Consider the following 26,336-nt stretch of genomic DNA (forward strand, 5'->3'; position numbering starts at 1 on the left):
AACTTGAATGCTTTTGGTTTTGTTTCAGGAACACTTGTCAGTAAGTCACAACAGTCTGACGACGCTTCATGGGGAGCTCTCTAGCTTGCCATGCTTGCGGGTGAGTAATTAATAAAGCAGAGAATTCTAGAAAGGACCGTGGGAACCATAATTGCAATAATTGTACTGCTAATGAGCTGTAAAATCATTAAAAAAATCAAAAAATTTTGAGAGGATTATATCTTAATGGCAGATGCTTTCTGTTCAGTCCTTTCCTGTCCCTGACCTAATTTCCAAACCTCTTTGATTCCTATTCTTCAATGTGCTTGATATCCACAATTTTACTTCATAACCAGATTGTCATGCCTTGTCTTGTCATAAGATTAAAGTTTCATGGCTGTAAATATATACTTGGTATTATTTAAAAGGCATGCAGGTCATAAAGCTCATGAAATAAACTGATGTGGAATTCAAATTACTTTCAAAGTAGACTCTGAATTCTGTGAAATTTACATGCTTTCAGTATGTTGACATGATTGGTCATGAAAATAATATAATCCAAAATGTTTACCACATTACACACAACTTCAATTCCCAGATAATGTACTCTGTGCTCTCTATAGGCCATTGTTGCTCGAGCTAATAACCTGAAGAATTCTGGTGTTCCTGATGACATTTTCCAGTTGGATGATCTCTCTGTTCTGGTATGTTGACTGTAAGGGTTTGTTACAAGCCAGTCATTGTATGCACTTTAGGGGAAACCTGTTATGGATAAAAGAAGCATCTGGCTTGTGCTGTGAGGTTGACTTAACAAAAAATTAAAACCCACAGTAGCAGTCAGGAGTGCATTTGAAGTTCTGTACATAAAAGTTTTTATTTTCTGAATATTTGCTGCATAACCAATATAGAGAAAACATTAATACAATGCTGGTGCTCCAATTCTTTCTCAGTGTCTTTTTCATGCTTTGCAAATGCAATTTGAGTATTATTAACAATTGTGTCAGAAACATCGACTCCTACCCAATTTTATCCTTCAGATTCCTGAAGGATATGATTTTGTGGGAGGTGAAGCCCCCCAATATTTAACCCAAGGCTCTCCTTGTGTGTGAATTGAGACAGAGTGTTAGCGATCATTTTAATGGGTCAACGTTAAATTCAGTTACTTCATTTTATTATTCCTTGTCACCTTGGACATCTGACCACTGCTCAGCACGTCCCAAAAGAGATTGGAAGCTTTGTAGTTGGTAGAACTCAAAGTTATTATGCCACTTACATGACACTAAATGTTGGATTCAAGGAGTGAAGGTCGAGAAACAGTAGATGCAGTATTTGTTAAATGGGAGCATGTTAGTGACATGTAGTGATAGGGGTGTGTGTTCTCATTCCCACTGCCCATTCGCTTTCTTTAACTTGCGGTAATTGCTTGGAGCATATGATTTGTGCACATAAACCCTGGAAAAAATATATGTTCAATGCAAAAACACATGTCAGGCATTTTAATTTTTGAGAGAGGACTTTTTCCAAACAAACCTCAAACTCCTGTTTTAAAATCTGTGTCAACCAAAAATATGTTCTTATGTTTCAGGACCTCAGCTACAATCAGCTAACTGAGATTCCTAGGGAGCTGGAGAATGCTAAAAACATGCTTGTGCTCAATTTGAGCCATAACAGGTAAGCAGGGGTCTCATGATATGATATGTTTGTAGTGAGAATTTAAAAACAAAATTCTTGCATTTTTCCTTGGGATTTGTTTCTTAAGCAATGGAATCATTAATAACTTGCTATAAAACAAGGAAATATTGAAAATACACAATAGGAAGGTCAGAATCTGGAACAAAAATAGTAAAGTCTAAAGCAATATTTTGTGTGAAAGCTGAAACTGTCAGGCTGGAGAAATGTATTTTTCATATCCATTAATGTGTGGTATCTTTGTGGGTGTTGCATTGTTACATGTTCAGAACTGCAGGAAAGGTCAGAAAGGACATAGGTGCACCTGTATTCTCCCCTTCATGAGATGGTGAGGCTGAGTGACACATGCTGGCTGCTATTGCTCTGATTTCAGTCAGCAGGACAGATGTGTACATATGATTCTTTTCTTTTCTCTCTTTGCTTCTTCCATCCACTCTTTTCTCAAAGATTGGGCATTCACTACGGAGAACTGAAGATAAAAATCCATGAAACAGGTTTCTAGGACAGAATAATCGGTTTAACTTAAAAATATTTAGTTAGTGGGCTATCATTTTTTCTTGTTTGTATGTGCTCTTTCTCACTTAGTCTCTCTCTCTCTCTCTCCTTGTTGTCCTTGCCCCATGCAATCTCCAGGAGCTGAGATGCTTACCCCTTTGGCTTTTGATAGTGATGTTCTGAAACTGGCTGCTTGAAGTTATAGGCCCGAGTGTAATACTTTGTTCAATTCTTCCTCTACATGCAGCAGGGAAACAGCCTAGCTCCAACTTGAGGCTACATAGATATAATATAGATCAATAACAATAGCATGAGAACTGGAACCTATGTCCCACTATGCCATGGTGACGTGTCATTGCTGGGACATGTCACATCACTGCAATACTTGTCTGTCTTTCCTAGTATTTGTTGTATATGGTACTATTCCAGCTTCTAATGCCTTGTATTTCTTTGCAGTATAGACAACATCCCAAATCAACTGTTTATAAATCTGACTGATCTGCTTTACCTGGACTTGAGTGATAATAATCTGGAGAGTCTGCCTCCTCAGATGAGGCGTCTGGTTCATCTCCAGACACTGATTTTGAATAACAACCCACTCATGCATGCTCAATTGCGGTAAGGAGCAACCAGTAGTAAATTTCTGTTGCTGCTTAATTACACAATGTAAAATAATCAAAAATAATTAAGTATGTTGAATGAGTCAGATGAACTAATGGTACCATAGTAGAGATGAAAACCCTGAAATCATTTCCAAATCCGTTAGATGCTGTGATAAGAGTGTCTGTCTTTCTAGATGGTGAACTAAGATATGTTGAATGGCCCTTCTCATTTGTCTCTTGTCATTCAATGAAAATACAATCATAGGATGCATTGAACAGTGTAATACTGAAGCACTTAGGTCAAGGTGGTCATGGGTTTGATTTTCCCTTGAGGAACGGTGATCACTGTGTTTTGAAATTGTGACCACTTGCTGCAATATAGTTATGAAAAGTTGGGTATGGTACACTTTGATTTGAGACCTGTGGAGCTTGGAGGCCTTGACTTAATTCTGATTCCCTGTGTAATTCACTATGCTAATCCCTTTTAGGCAGCTTCCTGCAATGACTGCTTTACAAACATTGCATCTCAGGAATACACAACGCACACAGAGTAACCTGCCTACGAGCTTGGAAGGCCTGTCCAATTTGCTAGGTAAGCTGAGCTCTTTTTATTAAATTGTGCTGATTCTGCAAGTTTCAATAAACCCATTTTAAAAATAAGCTATTACTTCTTATAAATTCATGTCCTTCGTCACAAAACTTTCCACAGCATTGATCCTAGTTCTTGCAGTTTTCTATAGCCCTATGTTTCAACCTCTGTCTTACAGTCCTTGAACTTTGACGTCCAGTAGACATCCAGTCGCATCACCCCCATTGCTGCTTACTCACCACCCCCCCCCACCCCCCCCATGCCTTTACACAACAACAGTCACAGTATTTAGCCAATAACTCTTAACATAAGACATAACTCTCTAATTTGAAGTTATTTTTACCTTGTGGCCTCAGATCAGTCTCTTCCCGCTTCAGATGGAAAAGTGTTAAGCTTTTTCTTCTCACTATTGAGACTGCCCAGTGTATTCTATTCAGTTGTGGTAAGCCAGCCATGTTCCACTTCTTAAGTGAATCCATGACAGAATCTTGCACGGTTGCTTGGTTGCAATCCTAATGAATGAACCTGAGTTTACCTAAAAAGCCTTCCTTGTCCCTTTCAGTTACATCTCCCACCTCAATAATATATAACTATTTAATGGACTTTTGCCTTAAATCCACTCTGTAAAATGATAGTATTTTGAAGTCCTCCTGCTTAGATTACGGAGCTGCAATATTGAAACAGGTAGCCTTGGGCTGGATGTATCCACATGTCTGTGGCCAGATTATAATGTCAGCAGGGACACTGGTGATATTTTGCTATCAGAGAAGGGATGTGTAGATCAGCCCACAATTGACCTTGGCGCCTTGTTTACATTATAGGGGCAGCTCCATACCTTCCTTTCCTTCCTTTTTCGGCTTTTTCCTTGTTACAAATAGTCACTACAATGTTAGTTGGTCACTCCTTCATATCAACCATCATTTTTGGATTTGATGGGTGATTTTACAGCCAGATGCCATTCCTGCTGATAACCCTTCCCATTTAACTGCGTTGGAGATTGACACTGACATGTTAGCTTGCCTGCACCCGTGGATGGATTAGAGACAGCTCCATACCATAAACTGGATATTCTATAATTGGTCTCAGAATTATTCTTTGAAACATTTAATTGAATATCCAAGTTGAGTGTGTGTAAATTTGCTGGATGATAAAACATTACCCATTGATATAAAGAGTTTGTGTTAGCAGATTTCTTAGTGATTCCCGTCACACAGCAAAGGGTTATTAATCTGGTGACAATAACTCCGCTTATGATTAATTCACAGATGGTTTTTGTAAGAACGAGCTTTACTACAGTGGTTGATTTTGGCCTTCGATTTATATTAAATGATATGCAAATAATACACCAGGTTCCAAAACTCTGACTACCTCAAAATGCTCTCTGAAGTCAGAGAACAAGACTAGTTGTGGTGACCAGCACCTTTCAACCAGGCCTTCTGAGCAACTGCATTTCTCCTGACCCTTGAGTACTCTGAAGTTAAAGGGAACTCAATTCTAACATTGTTCAATAATAAAACCTTGGCCTGTGCTTATGTAATACATAGATATGTAATCTGTAGATTGCACATTCAGCTGAGGCTACATTTTTGTCTATACACAGTTTATAATCTTTTCAGCCTTTGTTTCTGTGGTACTAACTTTGTTTCTGGTACAGTAAGTACTTGGGGCAAATGTTTGCCGTGTTCCCTAGATTGGATGTTTTCATACTCTGCCCTGGGGTTTGCAAACAGTCCTTTGTTTTATATAGAGAGACAGGATTAAGATTTTTCTTTCTCTCACATTTGCTCACCACTACAGATCTTAAAAAAAAGAAATATTACCATAATTTAATATATTCTAATAATCTAGTATGATTTTAACTCATTAAGCCTTTATGATAAGTTCATTATCAATGACCAATTTTTGCTGGAACTATAAGTACCTACCTGTTTATCTGCTCTGTAAACCATACTCATTCCAGTAGGATCAGACAAATGTTTTAACAACTCAAAAAAAAAACTTTGCTTGTTTCTCAGATGTGGACTTGTCCTGTAATGATCTTAGCCGGGTGCCTGAGTGCTTGTATACCCTTTCTTCTCTACGCCGGCTGAACCTCAGTACCAACCAGATCTCTGAGCTCTCACTCTGCATTGATCAGTGGACCCAACTGGAAACACTGAACTTGTCCCGTAACCAGCTGACGTCACTTCCTGTAAGAATGTTATTTTCAGTACTGATGTTTATTTTAATGTAGCGCATGTCTTTTGTTTTGGCCGGTTTCTTGAGAGATAACCCCAGCTGTTATTGTGGGTGATGTGAAAGATTGCTTACTTTTATGGTCCTGATTCTGTTTCATTGCTAATTTCATTTGAGATGTTGGATGTAGAATTTGCAATTCCAGATACCTTGGCCTTCTTTTAACAGCCTAAGAATTAAGCCGCTTTAGACAGATAACATCGCAGGAAGCGGGATCAAAAATCAGCTGAGACAAAAATATTTGCTAAGAACAGGGTTTACATTGAATCCATTGTTAGCCTAATATACCTACAATGGGAGTCAAAGGTACAGGTTTAATCCTATTCTGTTAGAATGAAATGTTCTTCCTTGGTTCAGGCCTCTTTAAGAAAAAATGAGAGGTTAGTTGAGTACTGTTTGTCCCATGTCTAGAATAATGCAGTGTTTAATGTTAGTATGCCGCTTGCTGTCAAGGTTACTACCCACAATGAGCAGCCTTATGATATTTGTGGTTCAGTGGTCCTTTGGGAAATATACTTTGGCAGCATGTTGGCTCCATTTGGAATAATTATCATTCCTGCGAACCTGGTCTCTACCTAAAATTCTGAGACCTGCTTAGACATCTGGGAATACCTTATTTGGATGGACTGGGCTATTTTGGCTGCTGTTGATGTGACTAGGAGGAGGTACACTTTTACAGATTTCTATTGGATCACCCCATCTGAGATCACCCAATTCAGCACAGTAGTAAACTAAAAATAAATGTTGTGACCTTTTATACTTTAATATGGACACCAGAAATGTGTTAACATCTACCTATGTCTAGTGACAACAGATAGGTATATTGGCATTGGTGCTGCCCTGAATTTGTGTGAGACTACCACAGTATAACAGCTTCTTGGTGGTGTGAGATTATGCTTCACTGCAGGAAATGGCCTAACTTCCATGTTTTAAAAATTATGTTCAAATCTAAAGCTCATTTTGTCATTACATACATACGTACGTATGTGTTTGTGTGTATATATACGTATGTGTGTGTATATATACATGATTTATTAATAGTGAGGGAAATTAATATGAACAATTTAGTTTGGGGTCAGTATGACTTTCCTTTGTGTAAAAAGTATTTTAATTGCATGGTGCCATCCATTGGCACACTTAGGTGGTTCCTACTGCTGAATCCATTCTCTTAACAGGAGAACTACAGTACCAGCTCTCATTTCCAAATGGAAATCTAGTGCATTTTTAAGTAGTTCCATTAACTTTGTCTGACCTGGCTGATACTGCTTCCGTTAAATCTGCCTCAGGCTTACAGTTTGCTGCATACAGCTTTTCTCATTTCATGTGCAGGAAGTATAGCCCACTTTGCTGATCCCTGTCTGCATTGAAATCAGATGTCTGTGTACTGAGAGGAAGGTCTTGTCAAAGCATTTGGGCAAGAGATGCAGGGGGAATGTGAGGAGGAACTTTATTACACAGTTGGCCGTTAAATATTCCTGGGTACAAGATGTTTAGTAGAGACAGGAAAGGAAGAAAAGTTGGGGGAGTGGCAATAGTGGTTAAAGATGGCATTACAGTACTGGAGAGAGAGGATGTCCCAGAGAGGCCAAGGACAGAATCTGTCTGGCTAGAGGTAAGGAGTGGGAAAGGTACAATAACATTGATTGGTGTAGTATATAGACCATCAACTAGTCAAAAGGATGTGGAGAAACAAATTTGCAAAGAAATTACGGAGAGGTCCAAGAGTCAAAGCTAATCATAATGGGGGATGTCAATTATCGAAATATAGAGTGGGATAGGAATAGTATAAAAGGACAAGAGGGGTGAGAGTTCCTGGAATGTGGTCAAGATAATTTTCTACAGCAGTATGCTTCCAACGAGAGGGCATGCACTTTTGGACCTGGATCTGGGGAATGGGTTGGTTCAAGCAGATGAAATATTTGTGGGAGATCCTTTAGGGGACAGTGACCTTGTATCAAAAGGTTTAGGTTAATCATGGAAAAGGACAAAGAACAATCCAGAGCAGGGATAATTAATTGGGGGAAAGCCAACTTTGATAGGATGAGAATGCATCTGAGTCGAGTGAGTTGAAATTGAATGTGGGCAGAAAAGATGGTGGCTGAGCAATGGGCCACCCTCAAAGAAAAAGCATTGCAGGCAATGTCAAGATATATTCCTTTGAAGGAGAAAATTAGGACAAATAAATTCAGAGCACCCTGGATGACGAGAGAGATAGAGGTAAAGATGAAAAGAAAGAAGTGCGTTTATGACAGATGTCAGGTAGAAAATACAATGGATAATCAGGCTGAATATAGAAGGGCCAGAGGGGAAGTGAAGAAACTAATAAGAAAAGCGAGGACAGAGCATGAAAAGAGGCTGGCAGTGAACATAAAAGGGAATCCCAAGGTCTTCTATAAGCATGTAAATAATAAAAGGGTGGCAAAAGAGAGAGTAGGGCTGATTAGGGACAAAAAAAGGGACTTACATGTGGAGGCTGGAGAAATAGCCGTAGTGTTGAACGAGTACTTTGCATCTGTCTTTACAAAGGAAGAACTTGCTGCCGAGGTGAGAGAGGAGGTATAAACACTAAAATAACTTACAATCGCGAGGAAGGAGGTGTTGGAAAGACTATCTTTAATTAAAATAGATAAGGTTCCAGGACCGGATGAGATACACCTGAGGAAAATAAGAATGGAAATTGCAGAGGCACTCGTGATAATCTTCCAGTCTTCCTTAGACACGGGAGATGCCAGATGACTGGTGAGCTGCAAATGTTACACCCTTGTTCCAAAAAGGGTGCAAGGATAAAGCTGGCAACTACAGGCCAGTCAGTTTGACCTCCATGATAGGGAAACTTCTGGAAACTATAGCATGGTATAAAATCAGTAATCACTTAGACAAGTGCAGGATAATTCAGGAAAGCCAGCACGGGTTCATCAAAGGAAAATCATGTTTAACTAAATTGCTGGAGTTTTGAGGAGGCAACAGAGAAGGTTGATAAAAGGAAACACTGTTGCTATGGTGTATTCGAATTTTCAAAAGATATTTGATACAGTGCCACATGATAGACTTGTGAGCAAAACTCTAGATCATGGAATAAAAGGGAAAGTAGGCGCTTGGATAAGAAATTGGCTGAGTGACAGGAAACAGAGAGCAGTGATAAATGGTTGTTTTTCAGATTGGAGGAAGGTTTGTAGTGGAGTTCCTCAGGGGTCATGCTGGGACCCTTGCTCTTCCTGATATATATTGATGACCTAGACTGTTGTGTACAGGGCATGATTTCAAAATTTGCAGTTGATGCAGAGATTGGAAACATCAACTGTGATGGGGATCATCTTGGACTTCAAAAGAACATAGACATGTTGGTAGATTGGACGGACAAGTGGCAGATGAAGTTCAATGCAGAGAAGTGTGAGGTGATTCATTTTGGCAGGAAAGATATGGTGAGATAGTGTAAAATAAAGGGAGAGCCTCTAAAGGAGTTGCATTACAGAAGGACCTTGGTGTATACGTACAGAGGTCATTGAAGATGGCAGGGCTTGTTGAGAGAGCAGTTAATAAAGCATATAGTATCTTGTACTCAATGCCCCTATTAATAAAGTCTAAGAATAAGGAGGTCATATTGAACTTGTATAAGACACTAGTTAGGCCTCATCTGGAGTACTGCATCCAGTCCTCAGTGCCATATTAGAAGCAGGATGTGAAGGCATTGGAGAGAGTACAGAGGAAATTCACATGAATGATTCCAAGGATGAAGAGCTATAGCTGTGAGGTTAGACTGGAGATGGGACTGTTTTCCTTGGAAAAAAGAAGGCTGAGAGGAGACTGATTGTTATTCAAGATCCTGAGGAGTATGGACAGGGTAAATAGCAAGAAACTGTTCCCACTCGAGAACGTCAAGAACTAGAGGGCACAGATTCAAAATAATTGGCAAAAGGAGTAAACGTGATGTGAGGAAAAATTTTTTCACCGAGAGGGTAGTTGGAGACTGGAACAAACTTCCTGAAGGGTGGTGGAGGGAGGTTCGCCTGAGGTATTCAAGAGGGAATTACAGTGCTTCCTAAAAATAGAGAATGGGAAGGTTAGGGGATAAGGCAGGGGAGTGGAACTAGGTGGAATACTCTTTCAGAGAACCATTGCAGATTCGATGGGCCGAATGGCCGCCTCCTGCACAGTAAAGGTACTGTGATACTGAGTGATCATAACCTAGAACTAACTGCCCACAAGGGTGGTGGAAGGGGAAACCATCAATAATTTCAAAAGGAAATTCGATTGGCACTTGAAGGAAATAAACTTTCAGAGCTATGGGAGTTGTGTGGGGTAGTGGACTGATTGGTTGCTCTGTGGGGAACCAGCATGGACTTGATGGGGCCTTTTGGCCTCCTGTGCTGTAAATGACCCTATGATTATGACTCACTGCAGGATGAAACCTAGGAACAGGTGGAGGCTATTCAGCTTTGAACCGCTTCTGCCACTCTATTAGATCATAGCTGATATGTATCTCAAGTCTATTTACTTGTCTGTGATGCTGTTGCCCGATTTAAAAATTGATGTCTCAGTCTTAAAAATTTTACTTGGCCTATCATCTGCGATATTTTGAGGGAGAGATTTCCCCTATCCTTCATGTGAAAATGTATTTTCAAATTTTGCTCCTAAAAGGCCTAGCTCTAATTTTAAGAGTATGTTATCTCATTTGAGATTCCCCCACCAGAAGAAATGGCTTCACCAGATTCTTCAAATTCTTTAATCATCTTAAACACCTCAATTTAATCACTGCTTAACAATTTAATTTAAGGAAACATGAGCCAGGTTTATGCTTCCTATCCTTGTAATTTAACTTTCTTTCATTCTGGTGAATCTGTATTGTACCTCCTCCAGTGCCAATATATTCTTCTGAGGTGTGGTACTCAGAATTGCAGTAGTCCAGATGAAGTCTGACCAAAGCTTTGCAGATTGAGGCCCCGAGAGATAAAGGCCAACATTCCATTAGCCGTTTTGGTTACTATGCAAAAAGAGCAGATGGTGATGAAATGACCAACAAATTATAAGTAGTAAGGGTGGCAAATTATTAAAATGTAAGTTTGCAGTGTATACAGCTCTGAAACCAAGTATATCCTTTTCCTCTTCAGTCAGCCATTTGCAAGCTGGTAAAGCTAAAGAAATTGTATTTGAACTCGAACAAGCTGGACTTCGATGGAATCCCATCAGGCATTGGGAAACTGGCGAGTTTAGAGGAATTTATGGCAGCCAATAATAACCTTGAGCTCATTCCGGAAAGTTTATGCAGGTATGAGCTTTGTTTTTTTTTCAGGTTCTGCGTGCAATTAAATCTCCACGTTGTCCTAGCAGTGTTCACGATGAAGTTATTGCCTTGGTCTTCAAGGGACTAAGTCATGCTGGGGTATATTTTCATTTAGGCAGGAGAGGGAAGGATAAAGGACCTGTATTACTTCAATATTTTCTCCAGTGACTATCCTTCAGGCCTGAGCCAAAGCAAAGAATTTCAGCAGACTTCATACTCGTAAGGCATGACAGCCAGGCTTGAACCTACCCCACCTGATATCCACATAGGCATTTTCCAGCAGAGATGTTGACTTTTTTTATTTCACTAACCTGGAACGATTGTAGTGCTCCTGCTAACAGGTTTGACTTGAATTAGCTCATGGTGCAGACCAAAGGTTGAGCCTCGAGCTCTCCAGTTCTGCTTAGCAAATTTACAAACTGAGTCATTGGAAGAATTTTCCTTCTGCCCTTTAAAAGTGGAAATTCTAACTTGGACATCTTCTTGCAGATGTGGAAAATTGAAGAAACTGGTTCTTAATAAAAATCGCCTGGTCACTTTGCCTGAAGCCATCCATTTCCTTACAGATCTCGAGGTAAGGGTAATTCTAACAAACATTTTTTTTATTGAAATTCTTGTAGTTTTTTTTTAACTTTGGTAACACACTGTCATACTTGGCCAATGGAGCTACTTGCATCTTAATTATATGTGATGACACTGACATTGTTCGAGTTCTAGGGGTAGTCAGTTTTCAGATTAGTGTATGGTTGGTAAAGTGATCCCTGTTTGGTTGGGAGAAAGACAGAAAAGGCTGATTTTTGATTGAATTTACCTCCCCACTGAGTCCAAAGTTTGAAAATCCAAGCCTCATGGCGCTATGTAGGCTAACACTCCAGTGCATTACTGATTGAGTTGTCAGAGATACACACTTTTGATTGAAGCCCTGCCTGCCTGTAATTGTGCTGGACGTTAAAATATCCAGAGGTGCCATTTGAAAAGGAACAGGCCATTTTCTCACTGGCCTAGCCAGCAGTTTTTTTTCTTGAGCAACACTTCCAAAAAGTTCCTGCTAACAAGTGTCCTAACCAGCCATTCTTCTAATTGTTGTTCATGGAATCCTGCTCTTCACTCTGCTGTCTCCTTCAAAACTTCTGTCATCATCCCTCTGCTCAATAACCTAACCATCTTTGCAACAGCCACCCGATTTTCAACTACCCTTTCCTCTCTCAAGCACTTGAACATGTTGTCGCCTCCCAAATCCATTCTCATCCTTCCCAGAACTCCCTCCAGTCAGGCTACTGCCCTGCTACAGTGCTGAATTAGCTCTTATCAAATGACATATTTTGTGACTATGCCAAAGGTAAACTATATCTCCTTTTCCTTCTCAGCCTGACTACAGCCTTTGACATAGTTGACCATATTACTCTCCTCCAACGCCTTTCTACTGTCATCCAGCTGTTTGGAACTGCACATCAGATTCCATTCTTATCTGTTTGATCGGAGCCAGAAAATCACCTAAAATGGCTTCCACACTTACCTCTGGTGACTCCCAAGGACCCATCCTTGGCCCTCTTCTTTCTCTCATCCATATGCTGCTCCTCAGCAATATCATCCAAAATCTCAACTTTTGTTTTTGGAAGTTTGTTGATGACACCCAGTTCAACCACACCACCACCCTTTCTGTCTCCTCACTGTCACTAAATTATCAGACTGCTTGTCCTACATCTAGTACTGATTAGGCAGAAATGTTCTCCAATTAAATATTGGGAAGACCGAATCTATTATCTTTGTTCCCTGTAACAAATTTAATTCCATATCTACCTACTCCATCCCTCTCCGTGGCAACAGTCTGATGCTGAACCAGACCGTTTTAACCTTGGTGTTCTGTTTCACCTTGACATATGCTTCCAGCCACGCATCTATGTCATCTATAAGACTGCCTATTTTCACCTCCATAACGTCACCTGACTCAATCCCTGCCTTAGCTTGATTTTAATTGCTCCACCATTGGTGACCATTTCTTTCTCTCCCTAAGGCTCTAAGCTCTGGTATCCCCTCCCTAAATCACTGCATCTTGCTCCCTCTTTTTTTTCTCGTTTTCAGATGTCCCTTGAAACCTACCTGTTTAACCAATCTTTTGACCATCTACCCTAAGTATCTCCTTATGTGGCTCTGTTTCGAATTTTACTTTATAATGCTGCTGTGAAGCACTTTGGGACATTTTATTACATTAAAGGCACATTTAAATAATGAGCTTTTTTTCTTTCATGGGATGTGGGTGTCACTGGCAAGGCCAGCATTTGTTGCCCTTCCCTAATTGCCCTTGAACTGAGTGGCTTGCTAGGCCATTTGAGAGGGCAGTGAAGGGTCAACCACATTTCTTTGGGTCTGGAGTCACATTTGGGTCAGACTAGGTAAGGAAGGCAGATTTCCTTTCCTAAAAGACATTAGTGAACCAGATGGGATTTTACAACAATTGATAGTTCAGTAGCACCATTACTGAAATTAGCTTTAAATTCCAGGCTTTTCCACCAGCAGTTGTGGCGGGATGCGAACTTGTGTCCCCAGGTTAGTAGCCTGGGCTTCTGGGTTACTAGTCCAGTGACATTAAAACTATGCTACCATCTGCCCATTTCACAAATTGGCTATGGTAGAAGTCACCTCACTTCAAAATAATTCACTGCATGGAAATCCATTGGGATGTTTTGAGACGTGATTGGGCTCTACATAAATGCATGTCTTTTTATTTTCCAATTGACTCTGAAGACATGAATTCCAATGCTGTAGTCTAACAGGATATTTCCCATCGAATTTGAATCTTGCACTGTCATGTAACAGGTTATACAATATCTTATTGGAGTTGTTTTTCTCAGAGCTGGAGCTGTTGCTTTGGAATTCTGTACCGGTAACTTTCTCCATCCAGCACTTTGTCTCTTACCTAGAGATATTGAGGCCAATTGTAGTGTTCACATCATAATTCAAAGAATTGAATTAATTTGCCCTATTTTTGCATGAACTGCTAAAATTAGCTTTTTTTAGAGCAACCAAGTCTGGGAGGTGATTGCTTATTTCCAGCACTTCTCTCAGGAATGTAGATGTTCTTTTTCTCATGCAAATGTAACAACTACTTATATTTATATGGCACTTTTAACGTAATGTCCCAAAGTGCTTCATAGGGGCTTGATAAAACAAAATTTGACACTGAGCCACAAAAAGAAATATTAGGTCGGATGACCAAAAGCTTGGTTAGGGTTAGATTTAAGGAGTGAGTTAAAGGAGGAAAGCAAGGTAATCAATGAAACAAGAGTAAAGGGAATACTCTTGAAAGTAGGTAGTTAGGCAATAATCTGGTTTAACTTCAAAGAAAGCCTCGATAGAGAACTGAAAGGTATGAATGGAAATTAATTCAAAAATAAATTTAGAGAAGTTATCTGAAAATATTTATCAAAGAGTGATAAATGTATAAAATAATCCACCAAACAAAACAAAACAGGGTAAATCAGAAATATGCAGACGTCATGGAGAATTTGTGTTGGGGGAAATAACTATTTAACATGGTAAAACCAGAATGCTCTGTAAATATATGAAAGAAAAAATAAGAAACACAATGATGAATTAAATTTTCCATTATTTCTCTTTTTTTTATTTTAGATCTCTAATGTTGATGCTTTTTCTTTGTGCCTCAGTTAATACTTCATTCTAAGAAGTTAGTTTAATTCTATTTTAATTCTTAGGTTCTGGATGTTCGAGAGAACCCTAATTTGGTTATGCCCCCTAAACCAGCGGATCAGACAGCAGAGTTTTACAACATCGATTTCTCCTTGCAGAACCAGCTTCGATTGGCTGGTGCATCACCAGCCACTGTAGCAGCAGCTGGTGGAGGTACAGATAATTGGAACCTAACATCTTTTTTTCATTTCAAGCAAGATATTTTCAGTTATTCTAATACACTGAACCCTCCAGCTCCAAAAGATACTCTATTCAATTATTTATACAAATTTGTTTCCTGTGGTATTGCTTAGAGTGAGTTGGAAAACACCCTGTTTAGAACAATAAAGATGTTAACAACACAATGTGATTGGAGAGTGAGGGGCTGGAGCCCAGACAGTAGGTTCCGGTGGTGAGATATTGAAGGTCAGCATGAGAAGCAATGGCTGACAAAATCCTTGGGTCAAGATGAGTCCAGGATCATCACCAGGAAGGTGCAGAGAGCTGAAGTGGGTCGCAGTTGGGTTAGAATTGGGCATCTTAAATCTGGCTTGTGTCGTATTTTTACTTCTCCCTGCTTACCCTTGTTTTTTTTAAAAAGAAGCATTAATTCAGCCCTTAGTCACCATTCCACACAGGCTTCCATTGATTTCCCTTTCTCTGCTTCAAATGCTATTCTTAACCCCCAGCCCCACTCCCAGGCTTCTTTCAAGCTGCTTGATTGTTGTACTTGACACCTATTTGGAATAAAATTTGTAAAATTATTTTCTAACCCCTTTTTAAAGTAGGGTTGTTTTCTGGTTTGGATTTTTTTTTGCATGTACAAAAATTAAATATTGCATGATGTTCACTAATTTCCAGGCTCTGAATGGCAATTTACTCTTGTTTCATTGATTAGCTGTTTGAAAATTAAAATGATCATTTAATGGAAACTGAGAAGGTGGTGAGCCAGGTGCTAGTAAGTATGGGCAGGCTAACAAAGTTGACACATTTTGGGGGAGGGGAGAGAGCTCTAGTGATAATTACAAGGACAAGATGGAGGGGAGGCCTGGGAGCAGAGCTGGAGATAGGAGAATGGGGAAAGGACAATGGAGTGAAGCCCCCTTCAGGGAGCCAGAGCTGCAGGTGGATATGCATCCTGAGGCCAGAGTTGGAGTGTAAACATGTGAGTAAAATCATTGAAGAAATGGAAAGATTAAAAAATAAGATACCAAATGTAGAAGGAAGAGAGATCTTTCATCAGAACTTTGGCTGAAATGATGAGGTAGTTGCACTGAGGATTTGGAAACTCTGTGGCATGGTAGGAGCTGTGACAGTTCATTGCTCACTTCAAACTGTGAAATCCCACTCAGTTGGAACACAGTGTGACTAGGATTGGTGACAGTTAACTGTCAACAGTTTAACATTGGAAAATCCCATGGGTGATGTTTGGCTATCTCTAATGTGTTGTGTTGCGATGCCATTTTAATATATCGTGCACACGTACAGAGAATTTTTTTTTACACAAATTCCATATAAGTTCTATGCATGTAAGTTATAAGATTCTTCCTCGTTTTTGGATTGATTCAGCAGTGAGCACTGATATGAGGGAACAGTAGCACGATGCACATGATACTTGAGCACAGTGAGCACGATACAGTGGTGGAGAGGTATGATGAGCAGGAGTATAGTAAACACCAGAAACTGTTACAGGTCCCCAGCGGCACCACAGGATACTTATAACATTTTTCTCAAGGTGAAGGGTGTTAATGCTGGGAATCACTATTTCAGCACTCTGCTATCAGCATCAAGCATTCCCAGATCACGTGCATCATGGGTTAAACACTTAAGTAAAATTTGATCTAATCTGCTTCAATAATATGCCTCAGACATAACTCCTACTGTTCCTGGGTACTCATTCTGTATCCCCTCTGAGTAAGTCCCCCCTGGAATACTGTATGTGTTGCTGAGGGTCTGAAGTTTTTCAGTATCTCAAGCGGTTGTTTTTCACATATGAGCTAAGACTGGTGTATCATCAGGCTGTTTGACCTGGTTGGGATCATTTGTCCTTGCCCAACATCCACACATCAGAAGAATGAGGTTTAACACCCTAACTGGAATATGAACACACAGTTGTTGAAGTTAAGAGTTGATTTTTTTTCTTTCTCTCCTGACAATAGGAGTCACTGTTCGAGATCCAATAGCCCGCAAAATGCGTCTGCGGAGAAGGAAGGACTCGACTCAAGATGACCAGGCCAAGCAAGTGCTGAAAGGAATGAGCGACGTGGCACAGGAAAAAAACAAAAAATTGGAGGTAAGTAGTAAAGGAATGATTCTGATATTTGAAAGCATGTAGCAGAATTGATGCAGAAAGCTATTGATGTGGACAGGCTTTTAATGTGTAATTCTTTTGTCTAACAATTTAAAGCTGATTTATAAATATATAAACAGCACATTAGAAGGATGATGCACATTGTGATCCTTAGCAGACTTTGGTATATTCATCTTGGAAAATGCTTAATCTACAAGATTGTGTTTTTAGAGGATGAGCAGTGTCGCATTTAAAACACTGAAAACATCTGGTTCCAAAACATTTTCTATTTGTTAGATGTATCTGGTTCTGAGAGATTCATGCTCATCATTTTATCCATCCCAGCATTTGGGTCAATCAAGGTTTCAAAATCATTTTTTCTCCCACTCTTAATGAGAACAGTCACTAATTGCTTCCCACTTTTTCATTCTGTACTTGTGACATCTAAGTATAAACTGTTTGTTAAGTTGAAAATGAATATTGATTTGCGCGTTGTCCAGGACAGTGGAAGAATTCTGTGTTTCTTTTTAAATAGTTGAATAATGATGCTATTTCCAGAAGTGCAACATTTCCTCAGTGTCAGCCTTGATTTGGGCTCCAGTTCCAAGAGTGGTGCTTGAATCCACAACCACCTGACTGAAGAAGTCAGAGCGCTACCGCTGAGACAACTAGATAGTTGAACACGGGGTGGAATCTAATTCATCCCCCTGGTGGCGGGCTGGGAGGCAGGAAGCCCATATAGTCGGGCAGGAAGGTGCAGGGTGGAGTCACCATCGCTTTCCTAACTCTCCTGGATTAAGTCCAGGGTGGGAAGGGTCGAGGTTCGGCCTTCCTGCCTACTGGCCAATTGAGGCCCTTAAATGGCCATTTAAGGGCTGCATCCCACAACTGCTGGTATTCTACCAGTGGTGGGTGGGGGGGCGGGGATCATGCCATGTGGGCAACTTGCCAGGTAAATCCTGGCAGGTATGCCTGTAGCTTGGTGATGGGGTGGCGGGTGGGGGGCACCCTTAATACTTTGGCAGCCTGTGCCCAACAGAGAAAACTGATGTGAAGACCCCTGCCTGCTGTTTAAACTCATCTCCCTTCCCCCCCATCCATACGCCCCAGGGCCTCCCTGACTGACCCCAGCGATTTTGCCTCACTTGCCTTTGCTCCAGTGACAATCTGGAGCCTAAGTGTACTGCAGTACTGGCAGTGGCCACTATTCCTAGTGGCATTGCTGCTACTGGAGAATTACAGCCCTCTGGCTAGCAGTTCTTAGAGGCAGGAAACCCCTGACCGTGACAAGCATCCATTGCCGACTGACCAGATTAGTTCCTGATTGGCGTTAAATTGGGTTGGGAGGGAGTCATGAGGGGGGTTGCCCCTGGCTCACTTGCCAGTGAACAGGCCCACCACTGCAACTATTAAATTCTGGCCATGCTTACTTAAGGGAGTGAGCCCTAGTATCAGTAGACTTTATTAGCATGCAAAAATTATGTTTTTGGGTATTAAATCATCTAAAATGGATGCTACAAGAGTGCAAAATTATTGGTGAGCGATCAGCCTTTGTGCCAAACACCAAGCCATCATGTTGCATTTTTCTTCTCCAAATTTCTATTGCCCTCCATTGTGCTGATTCCTCTTACAGTGTGTCCATTCTTCATTTGTGAATCTAGACCAGCAAGTGTTGATAAGCTGTTTGATTATGGGGGACATTATAACTAAGGCCAATCCTATCCTTGCTGGATATTGACTATTGTGAATATATTTCCTTTCCTAACCCAGCGACTATTGAGTTGTAGTACACTAATGGATTGGAGGTTGAATATAGCCTGTTTTGATCTTGTGGTTTAGCAGTACATCTCTGACAATATTTATCCATTGAACTATCCAGTGAGTTTCCGCAATAATTGCAATAGAGGACTACATTAACTTTCTTTGTACTCTTCCAATATCCTACTCGCCAATTGTAAATGCTGATCAATTTAGCATTAAAATAATAGTTTTTTTCCATTACTGAGGCACCTGTTTACTTGCAGGAGGTGGGGGAAGTGAAGAGCACAGACCTGAAGACCAGGCGTTGGGATCAAGGCCTTGAGAAGCCTCCACTTGATTACTCTGAGTTCTTTACTGAGGATATTGGTCAGATCCCAGGAGTGATGGTTTGGCATATTGAGAATTTTATTCCTGGTCAAATTGATGAGGCTTTCCATGGAAAGTTCTATGAAGCAGACTGTTACATTGTGCTGAAGGTAACTATAACTGGGAAGAGTATAATAGAATTTTGGATCAGCAGTATTCATGTAGCATACTTAAATCAATTAGTACTTGTGTAAAAGTAGCATTCAGGAATGTAGAACAAGTGTATTAAGTGTTCAGACATGAATTTTGCTGAATTGAAAATTCTACCATTGTGTCAGTTATCTATTTTAACTAAGGTTATAAGTTCCTGCTTTTGCCTTCTTCTGCTTGGCTTGTATTCGCAAGCATGCATTTTCTATGATGAGGTACAATTCAGGCTTTCTTATAGCAGGCATTATCCATAAACAGATGGATACTGTTTATTTTCCTGAACTGTCATGTAAATGGGATAGTGTGGCACGGGATCAGTTATTAACCCTGTACTGTGGAACACTGCAACAGAGATTATAAGCTTCCCTGTTGGAAAGGTGGAAAATGCCACACTAATAATTCTAGTTTATTTACAAGAAAAATTAATTATAAGCAAGCTACAGAATACAGTATAAGTGGCTAGTCCAATGTTTAACTTGAAGAGAACCTGAACTCCACTGAAAACAGTGCAAAATCTAGCAATTCTTCCCAGAATCTTTTAAACAGGTCCCTGTTGAGCAATTATTTGGATAATTTCCGTGAATCCTTTGTGACTGTGACAAAGGTAAACTTGCCGCCCTTGTCCTTCCCGACCTGTTTGCAGCCTTTGGCACGGTAACCACACCATCCTCCTCTAGTGCCTCCCCGCTTTTGTCCAGCTGGTTGTGACTGCTCTCACCTGGTTTCATTCTCATCTATTTAATCACTTGCAATGGCTTCTCATTCTGCTCCCACGCCATTACCTCTGGTGTCCCCCAAGGATCTATCCGCTTCAGTAGGAAAAACAGAATGGCAGCGTATTATTTAAATGGTGATAGATTGGGAAATGTTGATATACAGAGGGGCCTGGGTATCCTTGTACACCAATCACTGAAAGCAAGCATGCAGGTGTGGCAAGCAGTTAAGAAGGCAAATGATATGTTGGCCTTCATTGTGAGAGGACTTGAATACAAGAGCAAGGATGTTTTACTGCAACTGTACAGGGTCTTGGTGAGACCACACCTGGAGTACTCTGTGCAGTTTTGGTCTCCTTACCTAAGAAAAGATATACTTGCCATTGAGGGAGTGCAGCGAAGGTTCACCAGACTGATTCCTGAGATGGCAGGATTGTTGTACAAGGAGAGATTGGGCTGCCAAGGCTTATATTCACTGGAGTTTAGGAAAGTGAGAGGGTATCTCATTGAAATGTATAAAATTCTGACAGGGCTGGACAGACTGGATGCAGGGATGATGTTTCCTCCGGCTGGGGGTTCTAGAACAAGGCGTCACAGTCTCAGGATACGGGGTAGGCGATTTAGTACTGAGATGAGGAGAAACGTCTTCACTGAAGGTGGTGAACCTGTGGAATTCTCTACCACAGAAGGCTGCGGAGACCAAGTCACTGAGTATATTTAAGAAGGAAATAGATAGATTTCTGGACTCTAAAGGTGTCAAGGGGTACGAGGTGAGAGTAGCAATTGAGATAGAGGATCAGCCATGATCATATGGAATGGCAGAGCAGGCTCAAAGGAGCAGGAGTAGGTCATTCGGCTCTATTCTCTATGTTTCTATCCTTGGACCCCTCCTATTTCTATCTATATGATGCCCCTCAGTGACATCATCCAAAAGTATAGCATTAGTTTTCACATGTATGCTGACAACGCCCACCTCTACCTCAACACCACCTCTCTCGACTCTTCCCCTGTTGCTAAATTATCAGACTGCTTACCCAACATCTAGCACTGGATGAGCAGAAATTTCTTCTCATTAAATTTGGAAAGAATAAAGCCATTGGCCAGGATTTTTCCAATGGTGGGGCGGGCTGGGTGGGTGCGGGTGGATGTGGAGCCACTCGCCACCTGCAATTGGCTGCATGTCGCCATTTTACGCGGGCTGGCTAATTAAGGCCCACCCAGCATAATATGCTGCTGGTAGCACTTCAGCGCTCCCTGTGCGGGCGGGGGGAGGAGGGAGAGTCCGGACCTCTTTAACCAAGCTTTTGGACGTATGACACTGAGCCACATAAGGAGATATTAGGTCAGATGTTGTCCTGTGAAGCACCTTGGACCCATTTTTATGTTAAAGGGGCTATATAAATATAAGTTGTTATTGAATCTATTTCACAGCCTCGGCAATCAAAACTGAAGATAAAACTGCACATCAGGTTTATATTTTTACCTTTCTTTGACATGGCAGTTGGTTTCTTTGCTGAAAAATAATTAGTTTTTTTCTTCAGCGAGGCGTTCATAATGAGTATTTCCAAGTAGATAAGCTGTGAATGACAATATCATGGCTCTTTGGTAAATCATTTGCTCTTAATACCTGGCTGCAACAGAAACTACTTGGAATGATACTGTTTTAACATTTCAAAACTGCTCTGATCAAGTAAAATTAGCCTGATCAGATTCTGTTTACAGATTTTGACAGCAGTAATGGCTAGTCAACTTCCCTCAAAATTGATAGCTGCCGCCAGATAATTTGGTGTTTTTTCTCCCCACAAAGTCAAAAGAAGTCTTCAACCTATAGCTAACTATTGACATCTGGCCATGTCCATTCCATTTTTTAAATTGCAGAAATTAGTTCTCTTTGAGTCGCTGCTTTTGCAGGCTCTTCCCTGGCCTTTTATCTTACTACATCTTGAAAATGCTAACTCTAACTGATGTATGCTTCTGCAGGCACTGAAGTTTCAGTACCTGAGTGGTTATTCTTTGTGGCCAAACTCAGGCAGAGAGTGTTGACAGACTATTTCACCCTGGGAGGTAGTTTTCTGTTTTCCCTAATGTTTATACAGTTGGCATCTTTGGAAAAACCCTGGGAGCAGAAACCATATTCACACTTCTTTCTTCTCTCCCCTCCCAACCAGCTATCTACCTAGCCCAAGAGCAATGTGGCCAATTGTAGCTCCTTATTACTGCCTTACTAAGCTGTATAACTCAGTTTTGCACTAGATAGTACATTTACCTATTGTTTCATTTGACATCTCAACAGCTTTGCTTGAGTTGGAAACTTAACAGAGAGGTCATTGAACTTAAACCTTTTCTCCATTATTTTTCAATGTGGATGCTCCAAGTATGCAATGATAATAATTACATTGCTGAGGGAGATCGCTCAGCTAATTGTGCCAGTGCCAACTCTTTAGCTGGAGCTATCTACTGCTAACCCATTTCCCTGCTTCCCTTTATAATCTGCCTATTTAAAATACCCAAATCCCTTGTTGATGACATCATAGTTTCTACAACTTGTGATAAGCATTCCATGCTGTAACAACTCTGTGTGGAAACATTTCCTGGACCTCTTGTTGTATTCCTGATAGCTAGTTGAGGAAAGAAACCAGAGCCAGTCTTTACTTGTGAATAGATTTATTCACAGAGTGAAACACTGACTCCACTCTACTGTGTTAGTAAGTTCTCTTTTATATGTGCTCAAGTAACCATTCAATAAATACCCTCCACATGTATGAACTTACTTGAGAATATGGTAGGTGGGCCTTTTTGAACTTCTGCAGTCCTTGTGGTGATGGTGCTTTTGCTATCCAATTGCCAACTATTGGAAACAACCTTTTACTCTTTGCTTTCCTTTTTTTTTACTGTCTTGAGTGTTAATTTTGTAAAGCTTAATGCTATCTTATTTTGCAGACTACCCTTGATGAGAATGGTGCATTGAACTGGCAGATTTTCTACTGGATAGGACAGGAAGCTACTATGGATAAAAAAGCTTGTGCTGCTATCCATGCTGTCAATCTCCGGAATTTCCTTGGTGCGCAGTGCAGAACAATCCGTGAGGAAATGGGTGATGAGAGTGAAGAATTTAGTTTGGTCAGTATGTAGTTAAGTATAGAAAGTGATTGGTCTGGGGTATCGGTATTGTCTCAGATGTCACCAGGAATGTGCCTAATTGATTTAATGTGAATTATTCACTGTTGTGTATCATTTATTTTCATCCTCTCTCAATATCTTCCTCCTTTTTCAAAGTACTGACTAATGATGGTATCCACTTTCATTGACAGTAATAGCCCTTCACCAATATACCAAAGCAGCTGCCTTTGTAGGTAAGCCTGGACCCTAAATGCTGGCAAGATGTTTGAGCACAGCTGAGTGGATTCTGCCTTTCTCTGATTTTCACAACTGTGCTTTCCAGAGAATTGTTGGATGGTGCTGAAGAGTGGAAATTCTTACTCTTTTTTGTCTTTAGACTAATTATAGTAACTTTACTGAGATCAGCTAAGTTACTACAGACTGAGGCCAAACTCTGTGACCTTTTGCCCTGTACGTCTTGGTATGACCCCACTATGCATTTAATTGCCTACATCTTGAGGAGTTATATAAACACATGTGGCCCAGAACTTCTGATCTTGGGGGATCGTACCACGGAGGTGATGCAGAAGATCCACTGGGGGACTCCCTGGATGTCCCCATGAAAGAACTGCATGGCAATTGTCCAGGAAGTTTAAACTTCCAATGAGCAATTACCCTGCACTGGGAGCCATCTGATGCTCCGATTTAAATCGTAGACTTTGCATGGTTCTGATTCTCATAGCAGAACAGTTACTCAGGAAAAGTTAGAAGATTAATCCATCTAACTCTTGGATAACTATGGTACTTAGCCCTGACTACTCCCCTCCCAACTGAACTCCTGATCCCCCTCACCAACCCATCCTTCCCATCTACCCACCTAGCTTAGACACTTATACTTTGAGAAGCCAGGGAGAAGGTATTTAAGCACAGGGACCTTTAAACTTACCTGGTTTACACCAGCAGGTGGTGTAAAAAGGGGGCACGGCTTCACTTTCTCCAATTTTGCTGCCCCACACTGGAAGGCCTCAGGAACCACATACCCTGCACATTTCTTACCAGCCAGGTCAGAAGAGCAGGCGAGAAATGTGCAGCTCCTGAACTGGGTAAGTAAAAAGGAGCAGAGTGGCAGTCCGACTGTAATTGTCACTTCTCAGAAGTTCAGGCCCAATATGCTTCCTCTTTGCATAATGTTTTAGTATTAAAGTTAACATTGCAGTGTTTAGATAATTGACACTAATAATTATAGCACCTAATCAGCTTCAAAATGGCAGATACCTCCTGACCTGCTGAGTATTTCCAACATTTTCTGTTTCTATTTCAGATTTCCGGTGTTTGCAGTACTTTGCTATTGTATTAATGTTTTCTTGATAGTTTTGTTCCTGGAACAGTCCATTTCAAAAGCTCCCATGCAGTAGCAATTCAGAGCTCGTTGTGAATATTTGTTGTACTGTTAAACTAGTTTTAATTTGAAGCTCCTGTTGAGATTTATGATTTCACCACGTGGTGCAGCAACTTGCTATCTTTAAACAGGAGTTGCTAGATACATTATACCGTGGACAAATTTCAGCATGGATTTCAGTTTTATCAAATTGATGTCTATTAAATAATTTTAGTTTTAGAATTTATTTTTGATGATGCAGGTATTTGAGAATATTTCCTACATTGAAGGAGGAACAGCTAGTGGCTTCTACACAGTGGAAGAGACGCAGTACATCACCAGGTAAACGACAGGAGGAGAACTGGCTTTCCAATACAGAGGGTAGAATGAAGAGAGAGTCAGACTTTGAGAATGGGGCTGTTGGTCTTAGGCTTGTTTTTACCAACACAGTAAAGCAAAGATCATAATCATAAGGGGAGGCGGTGACATAATGGTATTGTCACTGGAATTACAAGTCTAATGATGACCATGAAACCATTGCCGATTGTTGTAAAACCCCATCTGGTTCACTAATGTCCTTTAGGGAAGGAAATCTGCCGTCCTTACCTAGTCTGGCCTACATGTGATTCCAGACTCATATCAATGTGCTTGACTCTTTAAAAATGCCTTCTGAATGAGGGAAATTAGGGATGGGCAATAAATGCTGGCTTAGCCAGCAATTCCCACATCCCATATGAAAATATAATTAAAAACAATGTTTAATGTTGTGCAATATGTTCCTTGTCTTATACTTTGAATTCATCACAGTGTAATTGTTCAATTAGGCCTGACTGGCAGTCTTGAGGTACAGTGGGTAGCATCCCTGCCTCTGAGCCCAGAAGCTTTGGGTTCAAGTCCCATTCCTGGCCTTGATGGCCAAGGAAGGTGTGTTCATAATGCAGACAAACAGGTTGAGTATCAAATTGTAAATCCTTCCAATATATGCCATTGGTAAGAGTGGGAGAGATGTGATGGAAAGAAATTGGAGCCTCTACCATCACTGTCCATGACTCCAGCCTACAACATGCATGTAAAAGTGGATGTTGCCACAGCAACGACTCCTTGGGGGCCAGTTGACTGGATGGCTCATATGGATCAGATTGGTGCACACAGCACGGGGTTCTGGCTGGGCTGGATTTGGGACCTAACTGTGGTGGAGACCATGGTGCTGTGGGTTAGATCTGCCTTAGGACAGAGAACTCACAGAAATAGCCCTGACCATTGGAATATAGTGTCTCATACATCTTAATTTAGCTCCATGAACTCAAATTTGGAAGGGCCAAAGCTGTAACCACATTGCATAAATGTGTGTTTTCACAGCTCTAGTGATAGGTAGGGTATACGCAGACTCTTGTGTTTTACTAAAATCATGTATGTGTATGTTAATATAATTGCATATAAATTTAGTTATCCATGGTATTGCACATGAGATGCGGGTAAAAAACCAAGTATAACCTTCAAGTCAAGCAGGCTTAGAGGCTCAGCTTATAATTCAACCAGGGTGCTTGGGTGAATTCAATTCCCATTTTAAAATTATGCATTCTGTGATTATTATAATGGAAGTAGGAATTTATAGTGGCAATATAAATGAAAGTGTCTATGTAAACATTGAATGACATTTTCCCATGTAAACAGTTGCCTATTAGCTTGATGAACCAGATGAATTGCTGGAAACACTTATTGAATCAGAAGTTGTCTGGTGCTGCTCTCAGTAATTGAATTTTCTAATGTCCAAAATATAATTTTAAACAAAGTAAATAATAAATTTGATCCTGTTATAAACTATCAGTTAAATTAATTTGTCTATTAATAACTTCATTAAAGTTTTTATTTGAAGACCTGTGTTTTTCCCAAAAGTTTGGGAAGGACTAATTTCTCAGTGTAGTAACTTTATTAGCTAATTCTCATTTATTGTTCTTGACTTATCGGGAGCAGTATTAGAAGTATTTTGAAAAGGAAATTGCAGGCCTTGAATGCTCCTTC

General features: G+C 40.5%; 1 protein-coding gene across 2 annotated transcripts in view; it reads left to right on the forward strand.

Annotated features, from left to right (window-relative positions):
* The window catches only part of flii (FLII actin remodeling protein), a 60,045-nt gene that overhangs the window by 4,086 nt on the left and 29,623 nt on the right, over positions 1-26,336 (forward strand). For both annotated transcript variants that reach the window (XM_041206673.1, XM_041206674.1), the window contains 13 exons: positions 29-100; positions 603-683; positions 1,565-1,650; positions 2,620-2,781; positions 3,254-3,357; positions 5,370-5,545; positions 10,698-10,855; positions 11,360-11,444; positions 14,584-14,731; positions 16,717-16,850; positions 18,872-19,084; positions 22,778-22,957; positions 24,577-24,656. In XM_041206673.1, coding sequence (XP_041062607.1) covers positions 29-100; positions 603-683; positions 1,565-1,650; positions 2,620-2,781; positions 3,254-3,357; positions 5,370-5,545; positions 10,698-10,855; positions 11,360-11,444; positions 14,584-14,731; positions 16,717-16,850; positions 18,872-19,084; positions 22,778-22,957; positions 24,577-24,656 — 1,679 coding nt within the window. The remainder of the gene's footprint in view (positions 1-28; positions 101-602; positions 684-1,564; positions 1,651-2,619; positions 2,782-3,253; positions 3,358-5,369; positions 5,546-10,697; positions 10,856-11,359; positions 11,445-14,583; positions 14,732-16,716; positions 16,851-18,871; positions 19,085-22,777; positions 22,958-24,576; positions 24,657-26,336) is intronic.

This window comes from Carcharodon carcharias, chromosome 15 (genome assembly GCF_017639515.1).
Source record: "Carcharodon carcharias isolate sCarCar2 chromosome 15, sCarCar2.pri, whole genome shotgun sequence".
NCBI lineage: Eukaryota > Metazoa > Chordata > Chondrichthyes > Lamniformes > Lamnidae > Carcharodon > Carcharodon carcharias.